Source organism: Pristiophorus japonicus, chromosome 8 (genome assembly GCF_044704955.1).
Source record: "Pristiophorus japonicus isolate sPriJap1 chromosome 8, sPriJap1.hap1, whole genome shotgun sequence".
Taxonomy (NCBI): Eukaryota; Metazoa; Chordata; class Chondrichthyes; family Pristiophoridae; genus Pristiophorus; species Pristiophorus japonicus.
The window spans coordinates 42,927,929-42,952,700 of record NC_091984.1 but is presented as its reverse complement, the minus strand read 5'-3'; the positions used below and the strand labels follow the sequence as shown (position 1 = coordinate 42,952,700).

At 46.7% G+C, this 24,772-nt stretch overlaps 1 protein-coding gene across 2 annotated transcripts in view; it reads right to left on the bottom strand.

Annotated features, from left to right (window-relative positions):
- LOC139268486 (MAP kinase-interacting serine/threonine-protein kinase 1-like) overlaps positions 1-24,772 on the bottom strand; it is a 94,985-nt gene that overhangs the window by 30,889 nt on the left and 39,324 nt on the right. For both annotated transcript variants that reach the window (XM_070886717.1, XM_070886718.1), the window contains exons 7-8: positions 23,364-23,437; positions 3,367-3,471 (exon numbers count right to left, since the gene is read on the bottom strand). In XM_070886717.1, coding sequence (XP_070742818.1) covers positions 3,367-3,471; positions 23,364-23,437 — 179 coding nt within the window. The remainder of the gene's footprint in view (positions 1-3,366; positions 3,472-23,363; positions 23,438-24,772) is intronic.

Here is a 24,772-nt window from a genome sequence, read left to right as displayed (position 1 = left end):
TCCCATTAAATGTTCAGCCTTGTTGGAATAGGTGTAACAGGGGTTTTAACAACATATTGATTGGTCAAGGTTCTGACCCCGAAAATCTATTTTTATATTTGTGGAGTGTTAATTTCTCCATTATGATAAAAAATTACAATTTTTAAAAAACTTCAGGTTTTCCTTTATCCGCCTGCGAGAGTCTCAATCTTTATTTCGCTCTCAAACATTTTTAAAATGCACAGACAAAAGAGACTTCTCATTTCCTGGTTTCCTGACTGTGAGATTTCTGCTATGTGATTAGCTGCTTAGACAGCTTGTTGACGTCACTGCAGCACCGCACTAGGAATTCCCATGACAGAGTACTAAAATCAACTGAACGTCGATAAAGGCAAACTTTGCACCATAAAGTTCGCGAGAACTCTGCAGTCACTTTCTTCAGGATCAGTGGTGAGCGCCTTTGCTTTGCCGCTGACTGCAAATTATGGCTCAATTTTTTTTCTGAAGTTTACGTGTGGGCCAGAAGGAATAGGAATGCTCCTCCAGGTCCCACAAGGAAACCTTGGGCCTTCCCTGCTCCTCTCCCGTCTAGAATCGCCTCTGCTCACCACTTATGTTATCGCCATAAATCAAAAAGTTATTTTAGGCCCATGCACGTACTAATTTTACAAATGTTAATACACAGGACCTCTTAGGAACAGGAAAAGGCAATTACGTCAAAAAGCTCACACTTTTTGACAAATCAACTCTCTCTACTATCTTTCATCATATTCCTTAACACCTTCCTTCTCCTGAAATGAAATTCTGCACTATAACTGCAGCATTTCAACTGTCTTTCTTGTCGGGCTTCTGAACACTCACTGCGATTTGTGGCCTCTGAGCCAAATTCAAAATTTGCTGACTTGTTTGATCCACTCAGGTTATTTCTGTCTACTCTTGTTGATTTCTCGTCATATGGCATCATTTTTATTTTTTTGAACTTCACTTTGACCAATAACAGTTACTTATAGTGGGCAGTTTTTGTACTGATTCCTGCAGATCTAAGTCTGCAACACATTTTTATTTGTACCGGCAAGTACAGACCGCCACCTGTTCCCACTCGACCCCTCCACTGCCAAAATCACTTTGATCTCAGAACATATTTGATTATTTCATAGAAACATAGGAACAACAATAGGCCATTTAGCCTCTCGAGCTTGCTTCGCCAATCAATGAGATCATGGCTGATCTGCGACCTAACTCAATACCCGGTTTTGGCTCATATCCCTTACTACCCTTGGTTAACAGAAAGCTATCAATCTCCGATTTAAAATTAATTGATCCAGCATCAATTGTCGTTTGTGGAAGAGAGTTCCAAACATCTACCACCCTTTGTGTGTAGAAGTGTTTCCTAATTTCACTCCTGAGAGGTCTGGCTCTAATTTTTAGACTATGCTCCCTAGTTCCAAAGTCCCCAACCAGTCGAAATAGTTTCTCTCTATCTAGCCTATCGGTTCCCCTTAAAATCCTGAAAGCTTCGATCAGATCACCCCTTAACCATCCAAATTCGAGGGAATACAACCCTAATTTGTGTAATCTCTCCTTGTAACGTAACCTTTGAAGTCCAGGTACCATTCTAGTAAATTTACACTGCACTTCCTCCAAGGCCAATATATTCTTCCTAAGGTGTGGTGCCCAACACTGCTCACGGTACTCTAAGTGTAGTCTAACCAGGGTTTTGTAAAACTGCAGCATAACTTCTACCCCCTTCTACTTCCGTAACATCACCCGTCTCCATCCTTGCCTCAGCTCAACCGCTGTTGAAGCCCTCATCCATGCCTTTGTTACCTCTAGACTTGACTATTCCAACGCACTCTTGGCTGGCCTCCCACATTTTACCCTGCGTAAACTAGAGGTGATCCAAAATTCGGCTACCCATGTCCTAACTCGCACTAAGTCCCACTCACCAATCACCCCTGTTCCCACTGACCTACACTGGCTTCAAGATGCTCCTTAATACATACCTCTTTGACCAAGCTTTTGGTCACCTGTGCTAATTTCTACTTATGCGGCTTGGTATCAAATTTTTATTGCATAATACTCCTGTGAAGTGCCTTGGGACGTTCCACTACATTCATCAATCATCATAGGCAGTCCCTCGAAATCAAGGAAGACTTGCTTCCATTCAAAGTGAGTTCTCAGGTGACTGTACAGTCCAATACAGGAATTACAGTCTCTGTCACAGGTGGGACAGTCAGTCATTGAAGAAAAGGGTGGGTGGGGTGTCTGGTTTGCCGCACGCTCCTTCCGCTGTCTACGCTTGGTTTCTGCATGCTCTCGGCGATGAGACTAGAGGTGCTCAGTGCCCTCCCGGATGCTTTTCCTCCACTTAGGAATCCCTGGCCCAAGACCGCCCTAGGTGCCGGTGGGGATGTTGCACTTTATCAAGGAGGCTTAGAGGGTGTCCTTGAAACGTTTCCTCTGCCTACCTGGGGCTCGCTTGCCATGTAGGAGTTCCGAGTCACGACGTTAAAGGTGCTATATAAATACAAGTTGTTGTTGTATTCTAGTCCTCCAGATATAAAGGCCAGCATCCCCATAAGCCTTTTTGAATATTTTCTGTAGCTGTTCATGACATTTTAATGATCGAGTACCTGGACCCACAAGAACAGGTCAGAGACTGGGTATTCTGCGATGAGTGTCTCATGTCCTAACTCCCCAAAGCCTTTTCCCCATCTCCAAGGCACAAGTCAGGAGTGTGATGGAATACTCTCCACTTGCCTGGATGAGTGCGGCTCCATCAACACTCAAGAAGCTCAACACCATCCAGGACAAAGCTGCTGCTTGATTGACACCCCATCCACCACCTTAAACATTCACTCCCTCCATCCCTGACGTACCGTGGCTGCAGTGTGTACCATCTACAAGATGCACTGCAGCAACTCACGAAGGCTTCTTCGGCAGCACCTCCCAAACCCACGAGCTCTACCACCTAGAAGGACAAGGGCAGCAGACACATGGGAACACCACCACCTCTACGTTCCCCTCCAAGTCACTCATCATCCTGACTTGGCAATATATCGCCATTCCTTCATTGTCACTGGGTCAATATCCTGGAACTCGCTCCCTAACAGCACTATGGGAGAACCTTCACAAGGACTGCAGCGGTTCAAGAAGGCAGCTCATCACCATCTTTTCAAGGGCAATTAGGGGTGGGCAATAAATGCTGGACTTGCCAGCGACACCCACATCTCAGCTACGCATAAAGAAAAACCTCCACTGTGCTCAGCCTTTCACCATTTAGAAAGTACCCTGTTCTTTCCTTTTTAAGCATAGGGTTAAGCTGATTAGGGAAGTGAACACGTGGCTAAAGGAGTGGTGTGGGAAAGAGGCACTGACTCTCCTTACCTTTGGTGTGTAGAAAATCCAAGGCAGATGCAATGTCTTTCACAACAATACTCGCTTCTCTCTCATTAAAGTGCTTTCTTCTCTGAATGTGGGTCAGGATGGATCCTAGAAAGCAGAGTTTGTTTTTAAATGCTAATATTACATGAATGGGATTTTTCAAACGGCAAAACAGGGTGCAGCTAGGATTGTTAATTTTGTGTGCAGTTCTAACCCAAGCATCAGAGGAAAACCGGATCACAGCGTAATGAAATGTTGGTTTGCGCCTGCATTCCTCACAAGTCAAACTACTGATCACAACCATACTCTCATAGGATGCTGCAAGTGCTTCTATTCAGGAAATATCCTAAACCATTGAGTGCCTTCAAACAGTCAACTATAGGATTGCAAGGTCAGAAGCTTTGAAATAGCTCTCCAGTCTGCCTTCTTCACTGGAGATGGCACAGGGAAACTTAAAAACAAATATCAGCCAATATAGCCAAGTAAATATGTCAGAAACGCTACATTGGTACCTTTTGTTCAAAATACTGCATTTTATAAATTAAATAAAATAACCTGAGCAAAGTTTTGACATTTAGAAAAAGACATCAAGTTTTTACTGACAAATCCTTAAGTAGGGTTTTCCTTCTTGCTAGCTGTTTCCAGTGATGTCACTAATGGGAATATCCCATCATCTGCATCCCAGAGCAACTCATAAGAACGTAAGAAATAGGAGCAGGAGTAGGACACTTGGCCCCTCGAGCCTGCTCCGCCATTTAATACGATCATGGCTGATCCGATCATGGACTCAGCTCCACTTCCCTGCCCGCTCCCCATAATCCTTTATTCCCTTATCGCTCAAAAATCTGTCTATCTCCGCCTTAAATATATTCAGTGACCCAACCTCCACAGCTCTCTGGGGCAGAGAATTCTATAGATTTACAAGCCTTTGAGAGAAGAAATTCCTCCTCATTTCAGTTTCCACAGGAAACAGAGTAAGAGGGAGGCAGTGAATAGAAAGGCAAGACTTCAAAATGGTTGGAGCTATGCTGAATCCAGGGGAATCCATCAAACCATCTATTTCTTAAACCAGTAATTTCCAACATGTATCTTTGTTTTCAGTTACATTGCTGACCAGGGAATTAAACGGTTCCATGATAAAAGATTTCCTATTTTTAATCAGTAGTTTACAGAAATCTTGATCTTGAAATAATCCTAATTAAGGTTTATCCTTGGCAAAGTAGCCAGGGACTTGAGCAGGATTTGGTTGCTTTTGTTAAGACAATCGGAAACTTTAACTATTTAAAATGCTTAGCCTTAGATTATCATTCTGGACTACACTTTGTCTCACCCAATTACATGATCTGTCCAGTGTAACTCGCCTCAGCAGTATGACAACCTTTAACTGGAAGGAACACAGGTTATATGAGCCATGGCTTTGCTGCTGACAGGTGTTGGGAATTGACAGATGTCAGAAATTGTATGCAACATTATAAACCTGCTGACAAGGGAGAAAAAAACCAATGGGATTGGGTTTATATGATACAGTTTTCAATACAAGAAAATTATGCCGATGGTCCATTGTTACTAAACCATTAAAAAAAAAGGAGAAAATGCAGTACAGTACTAAAATCGGATTTTGATGCAGGAAGAGGATAAAACGTAACCTTTTCCAGCCACATTAATTAATTTTGAAATTTATTTACAACAGGATTAGTCTCAAGTAATATTAGAATCAGAAAAAACATTTGTGGAGGTGGTACCCATCAACTGTTGATAGTTGTATCAATTGTTCTTTAGAACACTGACTCAATTAGTGGGCACTGCATCAAATCCTGTATTTACATTCTGCCTGTGGAACAGGTAATCTGTATCCATTGTCTAATGATAACCCCCTTTAGTCTGCGACATTAGCATATAGATGAAGTTTTTCAAGCATATATTCTAATTCCACAATGGCTGCATGACGTGTGCAGAGACAGATTTGTAACTGCCACTGGAGACTGTAACAAATTACAAAAACTATAGCTCAGATAAAGGACTAATGAATGTGTCATGTACAGCATAACGAAGCACTCTCCAGAAAGCACTACTCTACTTGAACAATTTGCATGATGTCATAAACCATGATAGTGAAGCTGAGCAGTTAATCATCTAGAACGTGAAATTACACAGAAATCATTTGCTGAGTTCATTAGTTCCCACATGTGTGGTCTTAATTTTATGTGGATAAGTTATTGCATTTGGTTAACTTTTGAACTGGAAATCTGTCTGTGCATTCTACATTCTCTATCACTATTGAGCAAGAACATTCATGTTATTACCAAACTTTCTCTTCAGCAACTGAAATGTTCAATGAAGTCAAAGAGAGAAATCTAGGAGAGCAGATTTACACAGCTTTCTAATGGCAGTATTGCATGTAGATAACGACAAATTGGTTTTGAGGTTTTACAAAGTATTAAAGTATTTATAGCACAGAAACAGGCCATTTGGCCCAATAGGTCCATGCCGGTGATAATACTCCACACAAGTCTCATCCCCTCTTCACCCACCCCCACCAACATTTCTTTCTATTCATCTCCTTCATGTGCTTATCTAGCTTCCCCTTAATTGCAGCTATACTATTCGCCTCAACTACTCCTTGTGGTAGTGAGTTCCACATTCTAACCACTCTCTGGGTAAAGCAGCTTATCCTGAACTCCCTATTGGATCTATTGCTGCACTGGTCTGGTCCCATTCTTATCTATCCAGTTGTAGTCACAGAATCATCTACAATGGTTTCTCTTCCCGCTCCATTATATCTGGTGCCCCCAAGGATCTATCCTAGATAGATAGGTATAACCTCTCAGTTTTTATATCATTCTAATAAATCTTTTTTGCACCTTCTCCAGTGCCTAAATCCTTTTTATAAAATAGAGGCCAGAACTGTTCATAGTACTCCAAGTGTGGTCCAAGTTTTATATAGAGACAGTGAATATGAAAGCAAGATGATATCTATTTTGTAGCTGCTGCAAATGGTTAGGCTGCAATTAAAACAGAAAATGCTGGAAATACTCAGCAGGTCAGGCAGCATATGTGAAAAGAGAAACAGAGTTAATGTTTCAGGTCGATGACCCTTCGTCAGTACCATGACCTTCCAGTAACTTGCTCAAACCTGCATAACCAGCCTCAGCGAGCTATTTAGCTACAAGAGCCGTGACTAGTCAAGGGCAATCCCGTCCGCACCACATGTTCACACGCACACAGTTTCAAGAAGTGTCAGTGGATAACATCCAGAAGCAGGAATTCAGATTGATTTATTTCCCTTGCTCTTTAAGCCAGCGACACCAAGGTCAATTTTAGCACCCCACTACCACACTTCTGCCGAAATCTGTAAACTCACCAGAAAAGGGATCGATTTCCCTGGGACTTTATTTTGGCTCCATTCTTATTGAGATGACATCTAGTTTATTCTGAAAATGCTGTACGCTTGTGAAATGTAATTTTAAAAGAAAAGAAGCGAGGTGTGCAACAAAAAATGCAGGTTAACGCCGTTTGGCAGCCATTTGTTCAGAGCTAAAAGAGCAAGTTGCCTTCAGCAATTTCTTCATGTTTAAAACACTGACCCTGATTGAGGTAACACTGCCCATTGTTCTTTGCCCTAGTTAGTCCTTTTTAAGAGGAAGCACAGCATTGTGACTTTTTTTGCCTTTAATACAACTCAACTGATTCAAATGTAGGCTATTTCATTTCACTTCCATGCACTGTGCTACATGTGTGCAGGTATTCTCATTGGGTGAAGTACTGAATAACTACAGTGCCTTTGTTGACTATATATACGACAAATCAAGCATCCTACCCACCCGTCCCTCCAACCACCATCTGCCCACCTGTGACAGAGACTGTGGATCCCACATTGGTCTCATCAGTCACCTTAGTGTGGAAGTAAGTCATCCTCGACTCCGGGGGACTGCTCAAGAAGAAGTTAACTACACCTCATGAAGATGTGTCAAAATAGGAAGGTTATCCTGATGGGGACTTTAACCAACCTAATAAAATGTGGAACCTAATAAAATGTGGAATCTGAACAAGAAAATGTAGTGCACGACTGTTTTCTGACCTAGTGCATTAGGGATGTCACTGGAGGCAACATAGCTTTTAATCTGGTAACATATTAGGGATGCCAGAAGAAGTACCTCATATCTCAACTCAGATCGCATATTAGGAACATGAGGGCAAAAACCACAATATAATTAAAGTTGACATGATGTAGGTCTAAGTTAACATCACAAACCAATTACGAGCTACACAACTTTAAAGTGTCCAACTTCAAGGGAATGAGGGCTTAAACAAATTCACTAGTGAGAGGCATGAAGGAATAGTACTTCTGAAAACCATAGCTGATGAAAATAGAAATACCTTAAAGGACATAACACCGAGCAGCACGGTAAAAATGTAACCTAGTATTAGTAATCGTACACTAAAACACCCAAACAGGAACAAAACATGAAGTAAAGAAAGAAATTAACATTTTATAAACCCTGCAGTGAGGACGTTGAGGGAAACAACTGGAAGTTGAATATTGAAGCTGTATAGTATGTTTGTCACACTACAGCTTGAAAACACAATTCAGTCAGGTCATTGAAGCACAAGGAAGAAATGTAAACTCTGGAGGTGATGCAGAGAAAGCGCACAAAAAGTTAATTCCTCACGGGAGAGGGCTGAGTTATAAGGAAAAGTTAGAAAAACACAGGGCCCGAAATTCACCATCCCCGAAGGGACGGCTACCGTGCAGTTTGGGCGCTCAATCAAAAAAAAATCGATGGGCCGCCGCAGTCAGGTACTTTTCCCTCCCCGAGCCATATTCAGCTCGGGGAGGATTTCAGCGGTGTTCACTTCCGCCGGAAGGTTTCCAGCGTTGAGGTCTGCAGTGTGCGGGCTGCTGGAAAGGGACTACCACAGCGAAATTCACCGAGGAAAAGGTCGGACTTTTCCCGGCAGTGCCCCTGCTTGGTTTTCGATGCGGTGCTCGAACGCGACACCACTGGAGCCCTTTGGTAGGTAAAAAGTTTTATTACTTATTATTGTTTTTATTTCATTTTCCAGCATGCATCTGCAGTATTTATCTTTTGATATAGCTTTATTAATTATTAATGTTTTTATTTCATTTTCCAGCATGTGCAGTATTTATCTTTTCATATCATTTTATTAATTGTTTTGGCTCCATTAAACCAGCTGAATGCTGCTCAGAGGATTGCACATACCCCTGTACTTTTGTACAACTTTCAGGTCTGACTTTTTAGCGGAGTGTTTGGGCTGCAGAGATCTGCTTGGCAGGGTTCACCCTGTGGATGGGAGGAGTGTTGGGAGGATACACCTGGTCAGAAGCAGGGCGGCACGCAGGAGACGGCGTCGCCATCAGCGGGCAAGGGAGGCAGCAGCCATGATTCGTTCATTCTACACTAGAACAGTAGGCCCACAGTCTTCACCGGCCCGAATCAGGGTTGCGGTTGGCTGCTTGGGGACAAGGGATATCCCCTGTCCACTTGGCTGTTCACTCCTCTGCGGAACCCCAGGACACTGCCAGAGCATGTATACAATGACGCTCATTGTGCCACCAGGTTCATCATCGAGCAGTGCATAGGCATCAGTTGGTGAGAGGGGAGCGACCTATCAAAAGCCCAGCGGGAGATCGAGAGCCAGCGGCAGTTGGTGAGAGGGGAGCGACCTATCAAAAGCCCAGCGGGAGATCGAGAGCCAGCGGCAGTTGATGAGAGGGGAGCGACCTATCAAAAGCCCAGGGGGAGATCGAGAGCCAGCGGCAGTTGGTGAGAGGGGAGTGACCTATCAAAGGCCCAGAGGGAGATCGAGAGCCAGCGGCAGTTGGTGAGAGGGGAGCGGCCTATCAAAAGCCCAGCGGGAGATCGAGAGCCAGCGGCAGTTGGTGAGAGGGGAGCGACCTATAAAAGGCCCAGCGGGAGATCGAGAGCCAGCGGCAGTTGGAGAGGGGAGTGACCTATCAAAAGCCCAGCGGGAGATCGAGAGCCAGCGGCAGTTGGAGAGGGGAGTGACCTATAAAAGGCCCAGCGGGAGATCGAGAGCCAGCGGCAGTTGGTGAGAGGGGAGTGACCTATCAAAGGCGTACCGGTGCAGCTACAGCGGGAGAGAAAGCAAAATAGAAGTAGAAGGGAATCAAAAAGTGATGTCACAGCCAATGGGGTAAGTGATTGGCTGGTGATTGGTGAGTAGCTTTTCTTTTTATTTTTTATATCAGTAAGTGAACTTTAGCATTGTTACTACCAATTTAAGTGTATCTAAGGGTTAAGACATGGCAGGAGAGCTCGGTCACGTGATATGCTCCTCCTGTACCATGTGGGAACTCGGGGACACTTCCGGTGTCCCTGGGCGCTACGTGTGTGGGAAGTGTATCCGCCTCGAGCTCTTGATGGTCCGCGTTGCGGAATTGGAGCTGAGGGTGGATTCACTCTGGAGCATCCACGATACTGAGAATGACGTGAGTATCACGTGTAGTGAGTTGGTCTTACCGCAGGAGAAGGGTCCACAGACAGATAGGGAATGGAAGACCAGCAGGAAGAGTAGTGCAAGAAAGATAGTGCAGGGGTCCCCTGTGGTCATCCCCCTGCAAAACAGATACACTGCTTTGAGTACTGTTGGGGGGGGATGACTCATCAGGGGAGGGCAGCAGCAGCCAAGTTCATGGCACTGTGGCTGGCTCTGCTGCACAGAAGGGCAGGAAAAAGATTGGGAGCGCGATAGTGATAGGGGATTCGATGGTGAGGGGAATAGATAGGCGTTTCTGCGGCCGCAACCGAGACTCCAGGATGGTATGTTGCCTCCCTGGTGCAAGGGTCAAGGATGTCTCGGAGTGGGTGCAAGACATTCTCAAATGGGAGGGAGAACAGCCAGTTGTCGTGGTGCACATTGGTACCGACGACATAGGTAAAAAAAGGGATGAGGTCCTACGAAAAGAATTTAAGGAGCTAGGAGCTAAATTAAAAAGTAGGACCTCAAAAGTAGTAATCTCGGGATTGCTACCAGTGCCACGTGCTAGTCAGAGTAGGAATCGCAGGATAGCGCAGATGAATACGTGGCTTGAGCAGTGGTGCAGCAGGGAGGGATTCAAATTCCTGGGGCATTGGAACCGGTTCTGGGGGAGGTGGGACCAGTACAAACCGGACGGTCTGCACCTGGGCAGGACCGGAACCAATGTCCTAGGGGGAGTGTTTGCTAGTGCTGTTGGGGAGGAGTTAAACTAATATTGCAGGGGGATGGGAACCTATGCAGGGAGACAGAGGGAGACAAAAATGAGGCAAAAGCTAAAGACAGAAAGGAGATGAGGAAAAGTGGAGGGCAGAGAAACCCAAGGCAAAGAACAAAAAGGGCCACTGTACAGCAAAATTCTAAAAGGACAAAGGGTGTTAAAAAAGCAAGCCTCAAGGCTTTGTGTCTTAATGCAAGGAGTATCCGCAATAAGGTGGATGAATTAACTGTGCAAATAGGTGTTAACAAATATGATGTGATTGGGATTACGGAGACGTGGCTCCAGGATGATCAGGGCTGGGAACTCAACATCCAGGGGTATTCAACATTCAGGAAGGATAGAATAAAAGGAAAAGGAGGTGGGGTAGCATTGTTGGTTAAAGAGGAGATTAATGCAATAGTTAGGAAAGACATTAGCTTGGATGATGTGGAATCTATATGGGTAGAGCTGCAGAACACTAAAGGGCAAAAAACGTTAGTGGGAGTTGTGTACAGACCTCCAAACAGTAGTAGTGATGTTGGGGAGGGCATCAAACAGGAAATTAGGAATGCATGCAATAAAGGTGCAGCAGTTATAATGGGTGACTTTAATATGCACATAGATTGGGCTAGCCAAACTGGAAGCAATACGGTGGAGGAGGATTTCCTGGAGTGCATAAGGGATGGTTTTCTAGACCAATATGTCGAGGAACCAACTAGGGGGGAGGCCATCTTAGGCTGGGTGTTGTGTAATGAGAGAGGATTAATTAACAATCTCATTGTGCGAGGCCCTTGGGGAAGAGTGACCATAATATGGTGGAATTCTGCATTAGGATGGAGAATGAAACAGTTAATTCAGAGACCATGGTCCAGAACTTAAAGAAGGGTAACTTTGAAGGTATGAGGCATGAATTGGCTAAGATAGATTGGCGAATGATACTTAAGGGGTTGACTGTGGATGGGCAATGGCAGACATTTAGAGACCGCATGGATGAATTACAACAATTGTACATTCCTGTCTGGCGTAAAAATAAAAAAGGGAAGGTGGCTCAACCGTGGCTATCTAGGGAAATCAGGGATAGTATTAAAGCCAAGGAAGTGGCATACAAATTGGCCAGAAATAGCAGCGAACCTGGGGACTGGGAGAAATTTAGAACTCAGCAGAGGAGGACAAAGGGTTTGATTAGGGCAGGGAAAATGGAGTACGAGAAGAAGCTTGCAGGGAACATTCAGGCGGATTGCAAAAGTTTCTATAGGTATGTAAAGAGAAAAAGGTTAGTAAAGACAAACGTAGGTCCCCTGCAGTCAGAATCAGGGGAAGTCATAACGGGGAACAAAGAAATGGCAGACCAATTGAACAAGTACTTTGGTTCAGTATTCACTAAGGAGGACACAAACAACCTTCCGGATATAAAAGGGATCAGAGGGTCTAGTAAGGAGGAGGAACTGAGGGAAATCTTTATTAGTCGGGAAATTGTGTTGGGGAAATTGATGGGATTGAAGGCCGATAAATCCCCAGGGCCTGATGGACTGCATCCCAGAGTACTTCAGGAGGTGGCCTTGGAAATAGCGGATGCATTGACAGTCATTTTCCAACATTCCATTGACTCTGGATCAGTTCCTATCGAGTGGAGGGTACCAATGTAACCCCACTTTTTAAAAAAGGAGGGAGAGAGAAAGCAGGGAATTATAGACCGGTCAGCCTGACCTCAGTAGTGGGTAAAATGATGGAATCAATTATTAAGGATGTCATAGCAGCGCATTTGGAAAATGGTGACATGATAGGTCCAAGTCAACATGGATTTGTGAAAGGGAGATCATGCTTGACAAATCTTCTGGAATTTTTTGAGGATGTTTCCAGTAAAGTGGACAAAGGAGAACCAGTTGATGTGGTATATTTGGACTTTCAGAAGGCTTTCGACAAGGTCCCACACAGGAGATTAATGTGCAAAGTTAAAGCACATGGGATTGGGGGTAGTGTGCTGACGTGGATTGAGAACTGGTTGTCAGACAGGAAGCAAAGAGTAGGAGTAAATGGGTACTTTTCAGAATGGCAGGCAGCGACTAGTGGGGTACCGCAAGGTTCTGTGCTGGGGCCCCAGCTGTTTACATTGTACATTAATGATTTAGACGAGGGGATTAAATGTAGTATCTCCAAATTTGCGGATGACACAAAGTTGGGTGGCAGTGTGAGCTGCGAGGAGGATGCTATGAGGCTGCAGAGTGACTTGGATAGGTTAGGTGAGTGGGCAAATGCGTGGCAGATGAAGTATAATGTGGATAAAGGTGAGGTTATCCACTTTGGTCGTAAAAACAGAGAGACAGACTATTATCTAATGGTGACAGATTAGGAAGGGGGAAGGTGCAGCGAGACCTGGGTGTCATGGTACATCATCATTGAAGGTTGGCATGCAGGTACAGCAGGCGGTTAAGAAAGCAAATGGCCTTCATAGCGAGGGGATTTGAGTACAGGGGCAGGGAGGTGTTGCTACAGTTGTATAGGGCCTTGGTGAGGCCACACCTGGAGTATTGTGTACAGTTTTGGTCTCCTAACTTGAGGAAGGACGTTCTTGCTATTGAGGGAGTGCAGCGAAGATTCACCAGACTGATTCCCGGGATGGTGGGACTGACCTATCAAGAAAGACTGGATCAACTGGGCTTGTATTCACTGGAGTTCAGAAGAGTGAGAGGGGACCTCATAGAAACGTTTAAAATTCTTGACGGGTTTGGACAGGTTGGATGCAGGAAGAATGTTCCCAATGTTGGGGAAGTCCAGAACCAGGGGTCACAGTCTAAGGATAAGGGGGAAGCCATTTAGGACTGAGATGAGGAGAAACTTCTTCACCCAGAGAGTGGTGAACCTGTGGAATTCTCTACCACAGAAAGTAGTTGAGGCCAATTCACTAAATATATTCAAAAGGGAGTTAGATGAAGTCCTTACTACTCGGGGGATCAAGGGTTATGGCGAGAAAGCAGGAAGGGGGTACTGAAGTTTCATGTTCAGCCATGAACTCATTGAATGGCGGTGCAGGCTAGAAGGGCTGAATGGCCTGCTCCTGCACCTATTTTCTATGTTTCTATCCTTAAAGCAGGGGTTCCGGTCCTGCACCACTCTGGTGGCACCTTGCAGTACTCTCCTCTATGGGTCTCCATAATCGTTGTGGTCTGCTGCATGCTGCACAACCTGGCCATCATGAGAAGACAGCCGCTGGAGATCGAGCCAGCAGTACCACCTGAGGAGGAGGGGGAGGATCCCTGTCGCCCCAGAGCTAGGAGGCGTCGACCCATCGCTACCCTGGAAGGGCCAGGTGCAGACTGGCCAGCACCCTCCTGGGAGGGTGCGTCCTCACATATATGGAGGTGCCTGACACCTCCCCTGCAATCTCCCTCCATGCATTATGTACTGCCTGTCTGCCAGATCTCCCCATGTCAGAAAACAATATTCTTCTTCTGTCTTCCGCACCGTCCATCAGTGTCTCCAGCTCCATATCAGTGAACCTGTTGGTTCCCCTTGCACCTCTTACACCAGCCATCCTTCCAAACTCCTTCCTCCCTCAGGGCCTTGCTGCAAACCCAGGCCTTTAAAAAGGCCAGGGAGCAGCTGGCTCTTTAGAAACCCTTACCTGCATGCTAAATTTCTCAGTAGTGATAACGGTCAAATTAAGACAGCCACACCGCTGAAAAATCCACTTTGGAAGGGTTCATTAGTGTTGGAACTCATTAGTTCACTTTTGGAGCTGAATATGGGGTGGCCCAGACACAAAAATTTTCGGCGCAAAAAGGTGGGGGCAGCACCAGCTTTCCAGCGGTACTGAATTTCGGGCCCACAGACTTTACAGCCTTGAAAGAAGATAAATGATACCGGACTTCAAGAGGTTTATAAGACCAAGTGGAATAGAAAAAAGTTAATACGGACCATATTTCAAGCTAAACCATGCTGCAGGACAAGATACAAACTGGCTAAAAAAAAACTTTTGGACTGACTTTAGTCATTACTGCTCCAAACAAAGAGTGATAAATACTGGTATTGGCGTTTCAGATAAGCTAGTGCAGCCAAACTCTATGTAAACATTCAAGACATAGTTAGAGGCAGTGATGGGCAAGGGGTGGGAAGAGGCTAGAGACACCATACATTTTATGGAAGGATGTGCTACAGGACTAAACAGTCTCCTTCAGCCCTACTCAACATGTAGTCATATGCTCCTCTTTTCCATCTGCCGATACTCTAAGCACCATTCATTTACAAAAACACTACCTGCTGCTAAGTTTCCAAAGCCATTGAACCAAACATTAAACAAGGGTGGATGGACGGAAGAGAGGAAGGCTAGATGGAAGAGAGCAGGGGAGGGTGGACAGATGGCATTTATTTAGCTCCCCGTCTCTATAATAACATTGCAAAATTCTTCACATACAATGGGGTAGAAATTGCGGTCGGAGGCTTCCTGCGGGCGAATTTACCTGGTGGTCCGGGAGCTTCGTAAATTCGCCCTCCAGGCCACTCCTGGTGCCCATGGGTAAAGGCCTATGTATTTCAGGGGTGCATGCGATTCGCAAGCGGCCCTGGGATCATGTGGGCTTGCCCAACCAATAAAAGAAGGGAATCCCCATTCATACTTACGGGGTTCCCATTTGTACAGAACTCCCATAAGTATGAATAGGGATCACTTAAAAAAATACACAAACACATTGGGCATGTTTCAAAATTACATATTTAGGGTCAAGTTTCGATCAAGGCTAGAACGGCGCAGCCCCGCCTGATTTCCGCGCTCAAAACCGCGCTGAAAACTTACCTTGGTATTCTCCACTCTCTCAGGTCGATCCAGGCCCTCGGCGCGACACAGCACAAGCTGTGGGGGCGGAGCCAGGTCCCTGTGAGCAGTAGCTCCAGGCGCCCGAAACTGTGTGGGAGGGGCCCGAAGTACACTGGCCCTAGTCCTGGCCAAATGGGCTCACTGGGGCGGCGTGGATCAGACTGCACCTCCCTCGTCCAGCTCCTGCTCTGGCTCCGGCTTCCCCCCCATTCAGCTCACGCTCCCTCTGACTCTCTCACCTCCCTCCCCGCCCTGGCCACCACCCCTCCCAGCTCCCGCTCCGCTGCTTGCAGCTTCCAGCCCCCCCTACCCCCACCTCCCGCTCCACTGCCATCCGCGCTCACCCCCCCGTCCCCACCCCTCCCAGCTCCCGCTCCGCTGCTTGCAGCTTCCAGCCCCCCCTGCCCCCACCTCCCGCTCCACTGCCATCCGCGCTCACCCCCCCGCCCCCACCCCTCCCAGCTCCCGCTCCGCTCCGGCTCCCCCCGCGCCCCCCACCCCCTTCAGGTCCGGTCCGCTCCCTCTTCCTTCGGTGGGGCCCGCCGAACCGGGATCTTGCTGGGGGCGGACCCCGTCCGAAGTCTTCGGCCCGGCTTCTTCACGTCGACCGGGCCCGTTCAGCCTCCCCCCTCTCCTCTCCCCACCCCCCCCCCTCCCTCCCTCCCTCTCCTCTTCACCCCCCTCCCTCCCCGCTCCTCTTCCCCCCTCTCCCTCTCCCTCACCCCCCTCTCTCCCCCTCCTCCTTCCCCCCTCTCTCCCTCTCCTCTTCACCCCCTCCCTCCCTCTCCTCTTCACCCCCTCCCTCCCTCTCCTCTTCACCCCCTCCCTCCCTCCTCCTCTTCCCCCCTCCCCTCCCTCTCCTTTCCCCCTCCCTCTCCCTCTCCTCTTCTCTTCCCCCCTCCCTCTCCTCTTCCCCCCCTCCCTCCCTCCCCCTCCTCTTCCTCCCCTCCCTCCCTCCCCTCTTCCCCCCCTCCCTCTCCTCTTCCCCCCTCCCTCCCTCTCCTCTTCCCCCCCCTCTTCTCTTCCCCACTCCCTCTCCTCTTCCCCCACTCCCTCCCCTCTTCCCCCTCCCTCCCTCTCCTCTTCCCCCACTCCCTCCCTCTTCCCCCTCCCTCCCTCTACTCTTCCCCCCCCTCCCTCCCTCTCCCCCCCTCCTCCCGCTGTCAGAAACACAGACACTGACAGACAGAGAAAGACACTGACAGAGAGAGAGACACTGACACAGACAGACAGAGAGAGAGACACACACTGCCAGAGAGAGAGAGAGAGAGAGAGAGACACTGACTGAGACAGAGAGAGACACACTGGGGGGGGGGGGGGGGGGGGGGGTCGTCCCAGCACGCTGTTGGAGGGCTCCCGGTGCTGCAGTCGGTGAGTAGAAACTTAATTTTTTATTTATTGATTTTTACATTTTTTTTTATTTAAAAATTTTTTTGATTGATTTATTTGGTGATTTATTGATTTATTTATAATTTATTATTGATGATGGCTCTTTATTTTTAAAAGTGAAGTGTTTCATGTTTGTAAACTTCCCTTCCCTCCCCCCACCCCCCATTCCCTACGCCTGATTTTCTAAGTGTAGGCAAGGTTTTTCTGAGCGTACAAAAATATACACTTACTCCATTTTAAGTTAGTTTGGAGTAAGTTTTCACTGCCTAAACTTTCAAAACAGGCGTAAGTGACCGGACACGCCCCCTTTTGAAAAAAAAAATCTGTTCCAGAATGAAACTGTTCGAACTGACTAGAACTGGAGCAGACTAAATGCCGAGAATTGCAATTTCTAAGAAACTCCATTCTAAACCAATTGCTCAAAAAAATAAGAGCAACTCAGGCCGAAACTTGACCCATTAAAATTAATTAAAATGCCATTGAATTAAATATTTTAAACAAAAATGTAATTTTTTGAAAAAAATTTATGGGCTAAAAATTTGTTGTCGACTATTTTGAGGCGGTAACATTGCCTGGTTGGTAATTTTAGCGCCTGGTGATAATTAGCGCCGCGACCACAACCTTCAGCTTTAGCGCCCCAAGAGGGAAGTGGAGCACAAAATCAAGCAGCGCAAATCAAGTTCTGCCGCGCTAATTTGTCCTTAGATATACTGCCGCCTTCTGGTTCTTAAAGGGGAGGTCAATGATGCTTTGCAGCCTCAATCTCATCATTGCAACCTGTGCACTGGTCGGTGAAGGAGGAAGATGGCAGGGCAGAGGCTTCGCCAGAGAGCTCACCGATTCCGTGTGGGCGCCCTGGAGGCTCTGGTGGAGGGGCGACGGGTCTCTATGTTTCCTGAGTGGCAGGAGGCCACTGTCCAATGTTTTTAAACACCTTTGGAGGAGGTGGTGCAGCACGTGTCTGCTAGAGGCGTGGCGGGCACAAGTGCCACCCAATGCCGCAAGAAATTGAACAACCTCACTCGGGTGGTCAGGGTGAGTACATTCTTCAAAAACCTCTACATGCCACAATGTCAACCTGACTGTTTGCACACAGTGTACGAACCGTCACATTCCAGCACTCACCCACCAACTGTGCCCACTGAATGAAAGGGACACCCACATCTCACGTCTTGCATACATTAACAGCTATCCAACTATGGTAGGCACATCTGACAAACACACATCTGCACACTCTCTCAAATGCTTTCTTTGTTCTTGCAGCTTGCTCATAACAGGCGTGAGCAGGTCAGTTGGACCTCACGCCCCTTATTGACTTGGAGTGAGTGAGTGACCGCGATAATTCGAGCTCAAGTCGTGCAGCAGCACTGGGAGAGGCCGATCCCCCAAGGGATAATAACGGTATTTCAGCCCCTCCCCCTCTTCTCTCACGCCACTTCCCCCTCACACCACAAGCCTTTCCCACTTTCCATCTAAGTATACAGTCTCCATTCCTTGCTCCCTTCCTGCCCACCTCCCCTCAACTTAACCACATTCTTGTGCCTTTATTCTTTCTGATAACCACTAGTACAGGAGCCTGTGCCACAGCCTCCCACTGGCAGCAACGAGGGAGAGGAGGAGGGAGGAGATGAGACTGCATCACTGCCTGTATCTCCACAACAAGCTGGCTCAGACAGTGAGGCGACGACATCGCTGGAGGAGGCCATGTTGGTGGGTCTGATGACGGTGAAGTTCCGGGACCCAGCGGCATGCAGCAAGGCCAAGGGAAAAGAGAAACTCGGGGGTCATCCCCCCGGGTGAGTTTGCGCGCGAGTTCTGCTCAACAGGACTCAGATGAGGACCTCGATGTGGAGGCTTTGGGCAAACGGTCACTGGTGATGCACAGCGAGCTTCTGGATGCAATGGCAAGGGTGTCCGAGAGCATTGCACTTGTTTCTCGGCCGACCTTCGAGCCCATCCTTGGGCAGTTTGCAAAGGACGGTAGACTGAGAGACCGTGGGGACCCAAATCTCATGCCGCACATCATGGGTGAGGTGGCAGCAGTTATTTCAGCACAGGCCGAAGCAACGCAACGGCTTAGTGCTGTAATGGAGTCAGTGCTTGGTGGCAAGCAAACTCAGTCTGCTGTCATGCAGACTGAGGTTGATGTCACGCAAGGGCTGACTGCTGCCATCGTCTCTGGGTTCCCCCCAGTCCAACGGGGATCTCACAGTGCCGAAGCAGGCCAGCAATCTGTACTCAAACAAATTGCTCCAGATGCTGTGGCTCTGCCCTGGGAGAGTGGCAGTGTGTCGGTCGAACTGAAAGGTGCTGTCCTCTCTCATGACAGCATTCCGGCTCCCAACACTGCCACTTCTCCACTGAAACCTGCTGCTGTGTGCACCCCAGCCATCCAAACTGCTGCAGCCTATGCCGAGGTGGTGCAGTCTGCAGCCGGGCCCTCCAGGCCCAGAGCTAGTCGAGGGCGTCCTGCGAGGTCATCTGCAGTATCTGTCTCACAGACTGAGCAGCCTTCCATGAGCCATGCTGCAGCCACTGGGGCTCAATGAAGGAGGAGCAATCGAGTAGGGTTGGGAGGGAGGGAAAAGTGAAGGGAAGGGAAAGAATTTTTTTAAAAGGGCCAATAAGGCAGTTTATTTGTTAATGGGGCTTTTTGTACATTGTTACTTTAACTGTTTGTACATATATTGTTACTGTTAGTTGTGGGCCATTAGGGCTGTTGGGAGAGAGTTGAGGGTGAAATTAAATTGTTGGTTTGACGTTTCAATTTTTGTAAGGATAGTGTTAAATCCAAGGAAGAGGCATATAAATTGGCCAGGAAAAGCAGAAAACCTGAGGACTGGGAGAAATTTAGAATTCAGCAGGAGGACAAAGGGTTTAATTAGGAGGGGGAAAATAGAGTATGAGAGGAAGCTTGCAGGGAACATAAAAACTGACTGCAAAAGCTTCTACAGATATGTGAAGAGAAAAAGATTAGTGAAGACAAACGTAGGTCACTTGCAGTCAGAATCAGGTGAATTTATAATGGGGAACAAAGAAATGGTAGACCAATTGAACAAATACTTTGGTTCTGTCTTCACAAAGGAAGGCACAAATAACCTTCCGGAAATACTAGGGGACCGAGGGTCTAGTGAGAAGGAGAAACTGAAGGAAATCGTTATTAGTCAGGAAATTGTGTTAGGGAAATTGATGGTATTGAAGGCCGATAAATCCCCAGGGCACTGATAGTCTGCATCCCAGAGGATTTATGAAAGGGAAATGATGCTTGACAAATCTTCGAGAATTTTTTGAGGATGTAACTAGTAGAGTGGACAAGGGAGAACCAGTGGATGTGGTGTATTTGGACTTTCTCAAGGTTTTTGACAAGGTCCCACACAAGAGATTGGTGTGCAAAATTAAAGCACGTGGTATTGGGGGTAACGTATTGACGTGGATAGAGAACTGGTTGACTGACAGGAAGCAGAGAGTCGGGGTAAATGGGTCCTTTTCAGAATGGCAGGCAGTGACTAGTGGGATACCGCAGGGCTCAGTGCTGGGACCCCAATTATTTACAATACACATTAATGATTGAGATGAAGGAATTGAGTGTAATATCTCCAAGTTTGCAGATGACACTAAGGTGGGTGGCGTTGTGAGCTGTGAGGAGGATGCCAAGAAGCTGCAGGGTGACTTGGACACGTTAGGTGAGTGGGCAAATGCATGGCAGATGCAGTATAATGTGGATAAATGTGAGGTTATCCACTTTGGTGGCAAAAACATGATGGTAGAATATTATCTGAATGGCCGCAGATTAGGAAAAGGGGAGGTGTAACGAGACCTGGGTGTCATGGTACATCAGTCATTGAAAGTTGGCATGCAGGTACAGCAGGCGGTGAAGGCGGCAAATGGCTTGTTGGCCTTCATAGCTAGGGGATTTGAGTATAGGAGCAGGTAGGTCTTACTGCAGTTGTACAGGCCTTGGTGAGGCCTCACCTGGAATATTGTGTTCAGTTTTGGTCTCCTAATCAGAGGAAGGACATTCTTGCTATTGAGGAAGTGCAGTGAAGGTTCACCAGACTGATTCCTGGGATGGCAGAACTGACATATGAGCAGAGACTGGATCAACTGGGCCTGTATTCACTGTAGTTTAGAAGGATGAGAGCGGATCTCATAGAAACATATAAAATTCTGACGGGACTGGACAGGTTAGATGCAGGAAGAATGTTCCCGATGTTGGGGAAGTCCAGAACCAGGGGACACAGTCTAAGGATAAGGAGTAGGCCATTTAGCACTGAGATGAGGAGAAACTTCTTCACTCAGAGAGTTGTTAACCTGTGGAATTCCCTGCCGCATCTTCCTGCTCCTCCTCGCCCTCTTTTTCCTCCAGAGGTGGACCTGCAATCCCTGGTGACAATGGCTGGGCCCTCAGAATGGCCAGGTTGTGCAGCAAGCAGCACACAAGCATAAAAAGGAAGACTCGATCAGGGGAGTACTGCAGGGTTTCTCCAGAGCGGTCAAGGCAGCGGGACCGTTGTTTTCAAATCCCAATAGACTGCTCGATGAGGTTGCTGGTGACGGCATGGCTCTCATTATATTGGTGCTGAGCAGGAGTGTAAGGGTTGTGGAGGGCTGCCATCAGCTAGGTGGCGAGTGGATAACCCTTGTCCCCGAGCAACCAGCCGTGCGTTTCATTGTGGTGGTTCGAACAGTGCTGGGACAGTGATCTGTCGCAGGATGAATGCATCGTTGCTGCTGCCAGAATAGTGGCCATTGACGTTGAGGATGAGCTGCCTGTGGTCGCACACCAATTGAACGTTCAGAGAGTGGTAGCCTTTGCGGTTACGAAACACCTCTACATTGTGATGAGGTGCCCAGAAGGCCACGAGGGCAGTCAATGGCACCCTGAACCATGGGGAAGCTCTTGCGAAGCTACATGAGCACTCCTGCTTCTCCCTGGTCATGCTGAATGAGATGTACTCCCTTCTTCTACTGTACAGAGCATCTATTACTTCCCAGATGCAGCAATGGACTGCAAACTGTGAAATGTTTGCAATAATCCCTGTTGTAGCCTGGAAGGAGCTGCTAGCTAGGAAGCTGAGAGCGACTGTGACCTTAACTGCCAGAGGGAGAAGTACTGGTCCTGATCGGAGGTTGGTGATCCGGCTGCAGGAGGTGGAAGAGTTCTGTGACCACCTCCTTGCTGAAGCGCAGCCCTCTGCGGCACTGCTCCTCTGACAGATGAATGTAGGAGAAATGCTCCCGGAACACCCTGGGAGGGTCAGGCCTCCTGTTGAGACGTCTGCGGGCCCCTCCTCGTGCTTCTTGCCACATTTAGCATTATCTCTCTCTGCCTCCGAAGTGGTTGCCGCATGGCAAGGTGGAGTGTCAGCACAGCCCCCATGAATGATAGAACAGAGCAGTTGTAAATCTTCACTCAAAAGCAACTGAAGACACTAACAGCTGCAACAAAGCAAGAGCTAGAAATTGAGAGCGGAGACAAGCTCGCACTGAATCCGAGCTTCCAATGACCCGGTTACTGATCCCTTTAAATATCGCCATGGGAGTGGCAATCCCAGGTCTGAACGCCAGCTTTTTCTGGCATCATTAGTGCCAGGAGGTAAGTGAGGGGAACCGACTGAAGTTCCCATCCGGGGCGCTTAAGGGGCGTTGCACACTCATTGACGTCACGATCTCAGTGGCGGTGCAGGGTCCGGCCCTACTTCTTAGCACCGCCGCTAAAAGCCTAATGAAATTATCGGGAGGCACTAAAATCGCCGCGCCCGAGCGATAAGCCATTACCACACCATTAGTGCCACACCCGTGTACTAACAGGTGCCGCTAATGTAATGAACTTTTAGCCCTATATGGATTTAACGGGGCTAAAAATAAACTTGCCTTATTGGACATGGTTAACATATAAATGAGTGATAAAATTTAATTTTTCTATGTTTTTTTTAAACTAGTACACTGGTAAAGGCAAGCCTTACGCCTTCTTTTACCAAGTGTAAGAATTTCAAGGGCATTCGTTGGGCGGAAGTTAGGCAAACAGCCTGCATGCGCAGCGCATGCCGAAACCCGGAACTTGCAGGGCCTCTCGCACGCGCTCGTAGGGGCTTCAAATTCAGCCCCACTGAATTACTTTAAAGTGCCTGTCATGCAGAAAACTCTGTATACAGAAATAGTGCATAAGCAGCAATAAGGTAAAGATGAGTTCCTTGCAGTGTTGGTCAAGGGAAGATTGTTGGTCAGGACACCAAGAGAAATCCCTGCTCTTCATTAAATAGTATCTTGTGGTCTTCACTAACCACCTCAACAGTTGGATGGGACAAGGGCAGAATAATTTGCTGTCACCTTTTCTCCTTTCCATTCCTTTGTGGAAGCACCCCACAGTTACCTTGTGTTTAACCTTTCCTTCTAAAAGAAGTTCACAACTGGAAACTATTACTAGGTGTATGGGGAGGGAGGCAAGTAAAGGCCACAAAGGAATGTCTTACTTTATTGTGCTACAATGCATTAATTCACTTGCACACTTTACCACCAAGCAAAAAGCAGTAACATTTTGCAGTACACTATTTGTTGTTGGAGTAACATATAATGACCTACCTCCACGCATTTTTTCAAAGACCAGATAAAACTGTGCTTCATCCTCAAAAAATTCAATCAGCTCTAAAATGTTCCTATAAAAAAAATGGAAATAAAGTCAAATCCCAAGACCCCTTAGTAAATAAGATAGAACCAAGGAAAAATGATACCTGTCTCAATTGAACAGGAAATAAATGAAAACATTTTCATCATATATTGATTTCCTTTCTTCACACAGCACATTTCTCCAGTGAGTTTCTCTGTGATAACCTTTGGAAATATAACTGGCCTTTTCCTCATACTTTTCATTATGATCCAGCCTATATAAGATTTTGACACTCTCAAAACGGCAGCTTATATTAATTTGCCCACTACATTCGACAAATCAGTCACCAATTTCAAACTTCCACAAAATAATGTTTCTACTACAAAAATTAGAACACAGGTTTATTTCAAATTCATTTTGCTGAGACTCAGGTTAAAGATTTGGTTCCAACCATCAGATTCCAACAACACTTTAACCCATTTAACAGTGAAAATGAGTAGATGTGATAGTCATACATGCCAACTGTTAGTTTGATGCAAACATTCACCATTTTGAAGGCCCAGTCCACATTCACAAATAAAAGTAAGCAAAGTGCTTACTCCCCTCCCACCTCCCCCCCCCTAACCTCACCATGCTGCTCTGAGGCTTCTGTTGCTGCTGCTGTAAAGCTGAAGTGACTGAACATGGCTACATATTTTTAGTGGGAATTAATATGATCGGCATGCTCAGTTGGTTTGGCTCAATAACAAAAATTTGTGAATTTATAGATTCTGACTTTCAGAAAGAAGCTGATATGCTCCCACACTGGTTAGCTATGGCTTAGTGAGAAAGGTAAAGCATAAAAATGGAAAATTATTTAATTATATACCTTTTATCATGTATAGTCCAACAAGACCAAGACTTTGGTGTACTACATGATCAAACGCTGAAAGTGTCATCAGATTATGGCAGCAATTGCCAAGGAAAGCAGAACAGTGTTATTGGGAATATAGAGAACAGTACCACAAAAGTTACAGAGTTGAACATTCTTTGGTGAATGTTCCTGCATTGCCACTTTGAAATGCATATTCTAGAAATAGGTAAGCTGAATCTGAATTATGCTGGTACTGGGGCTGGGTCTGCCGAGGTTCTTTCTGACCAACTCAAACTGCAGCCAACCATGGTAAGTTTCTCCCCTCAGCATAGCCATACATAACTGTATTTTCTTCCTGCGCCAATTGAAACTTTACAAAGTTCTCCTAGGTCCATAATCCCACTGTAGCGATGGCCCTGGCCTACTCTCTGATCTTCTTGGTCAATGACTCTAGCTCAATCCCACCCACTGCTGCATCAGCCCTGGCCTATACTCCAGTGTTCTTGGTTAATGGTCCAGCCTAGTCCCATC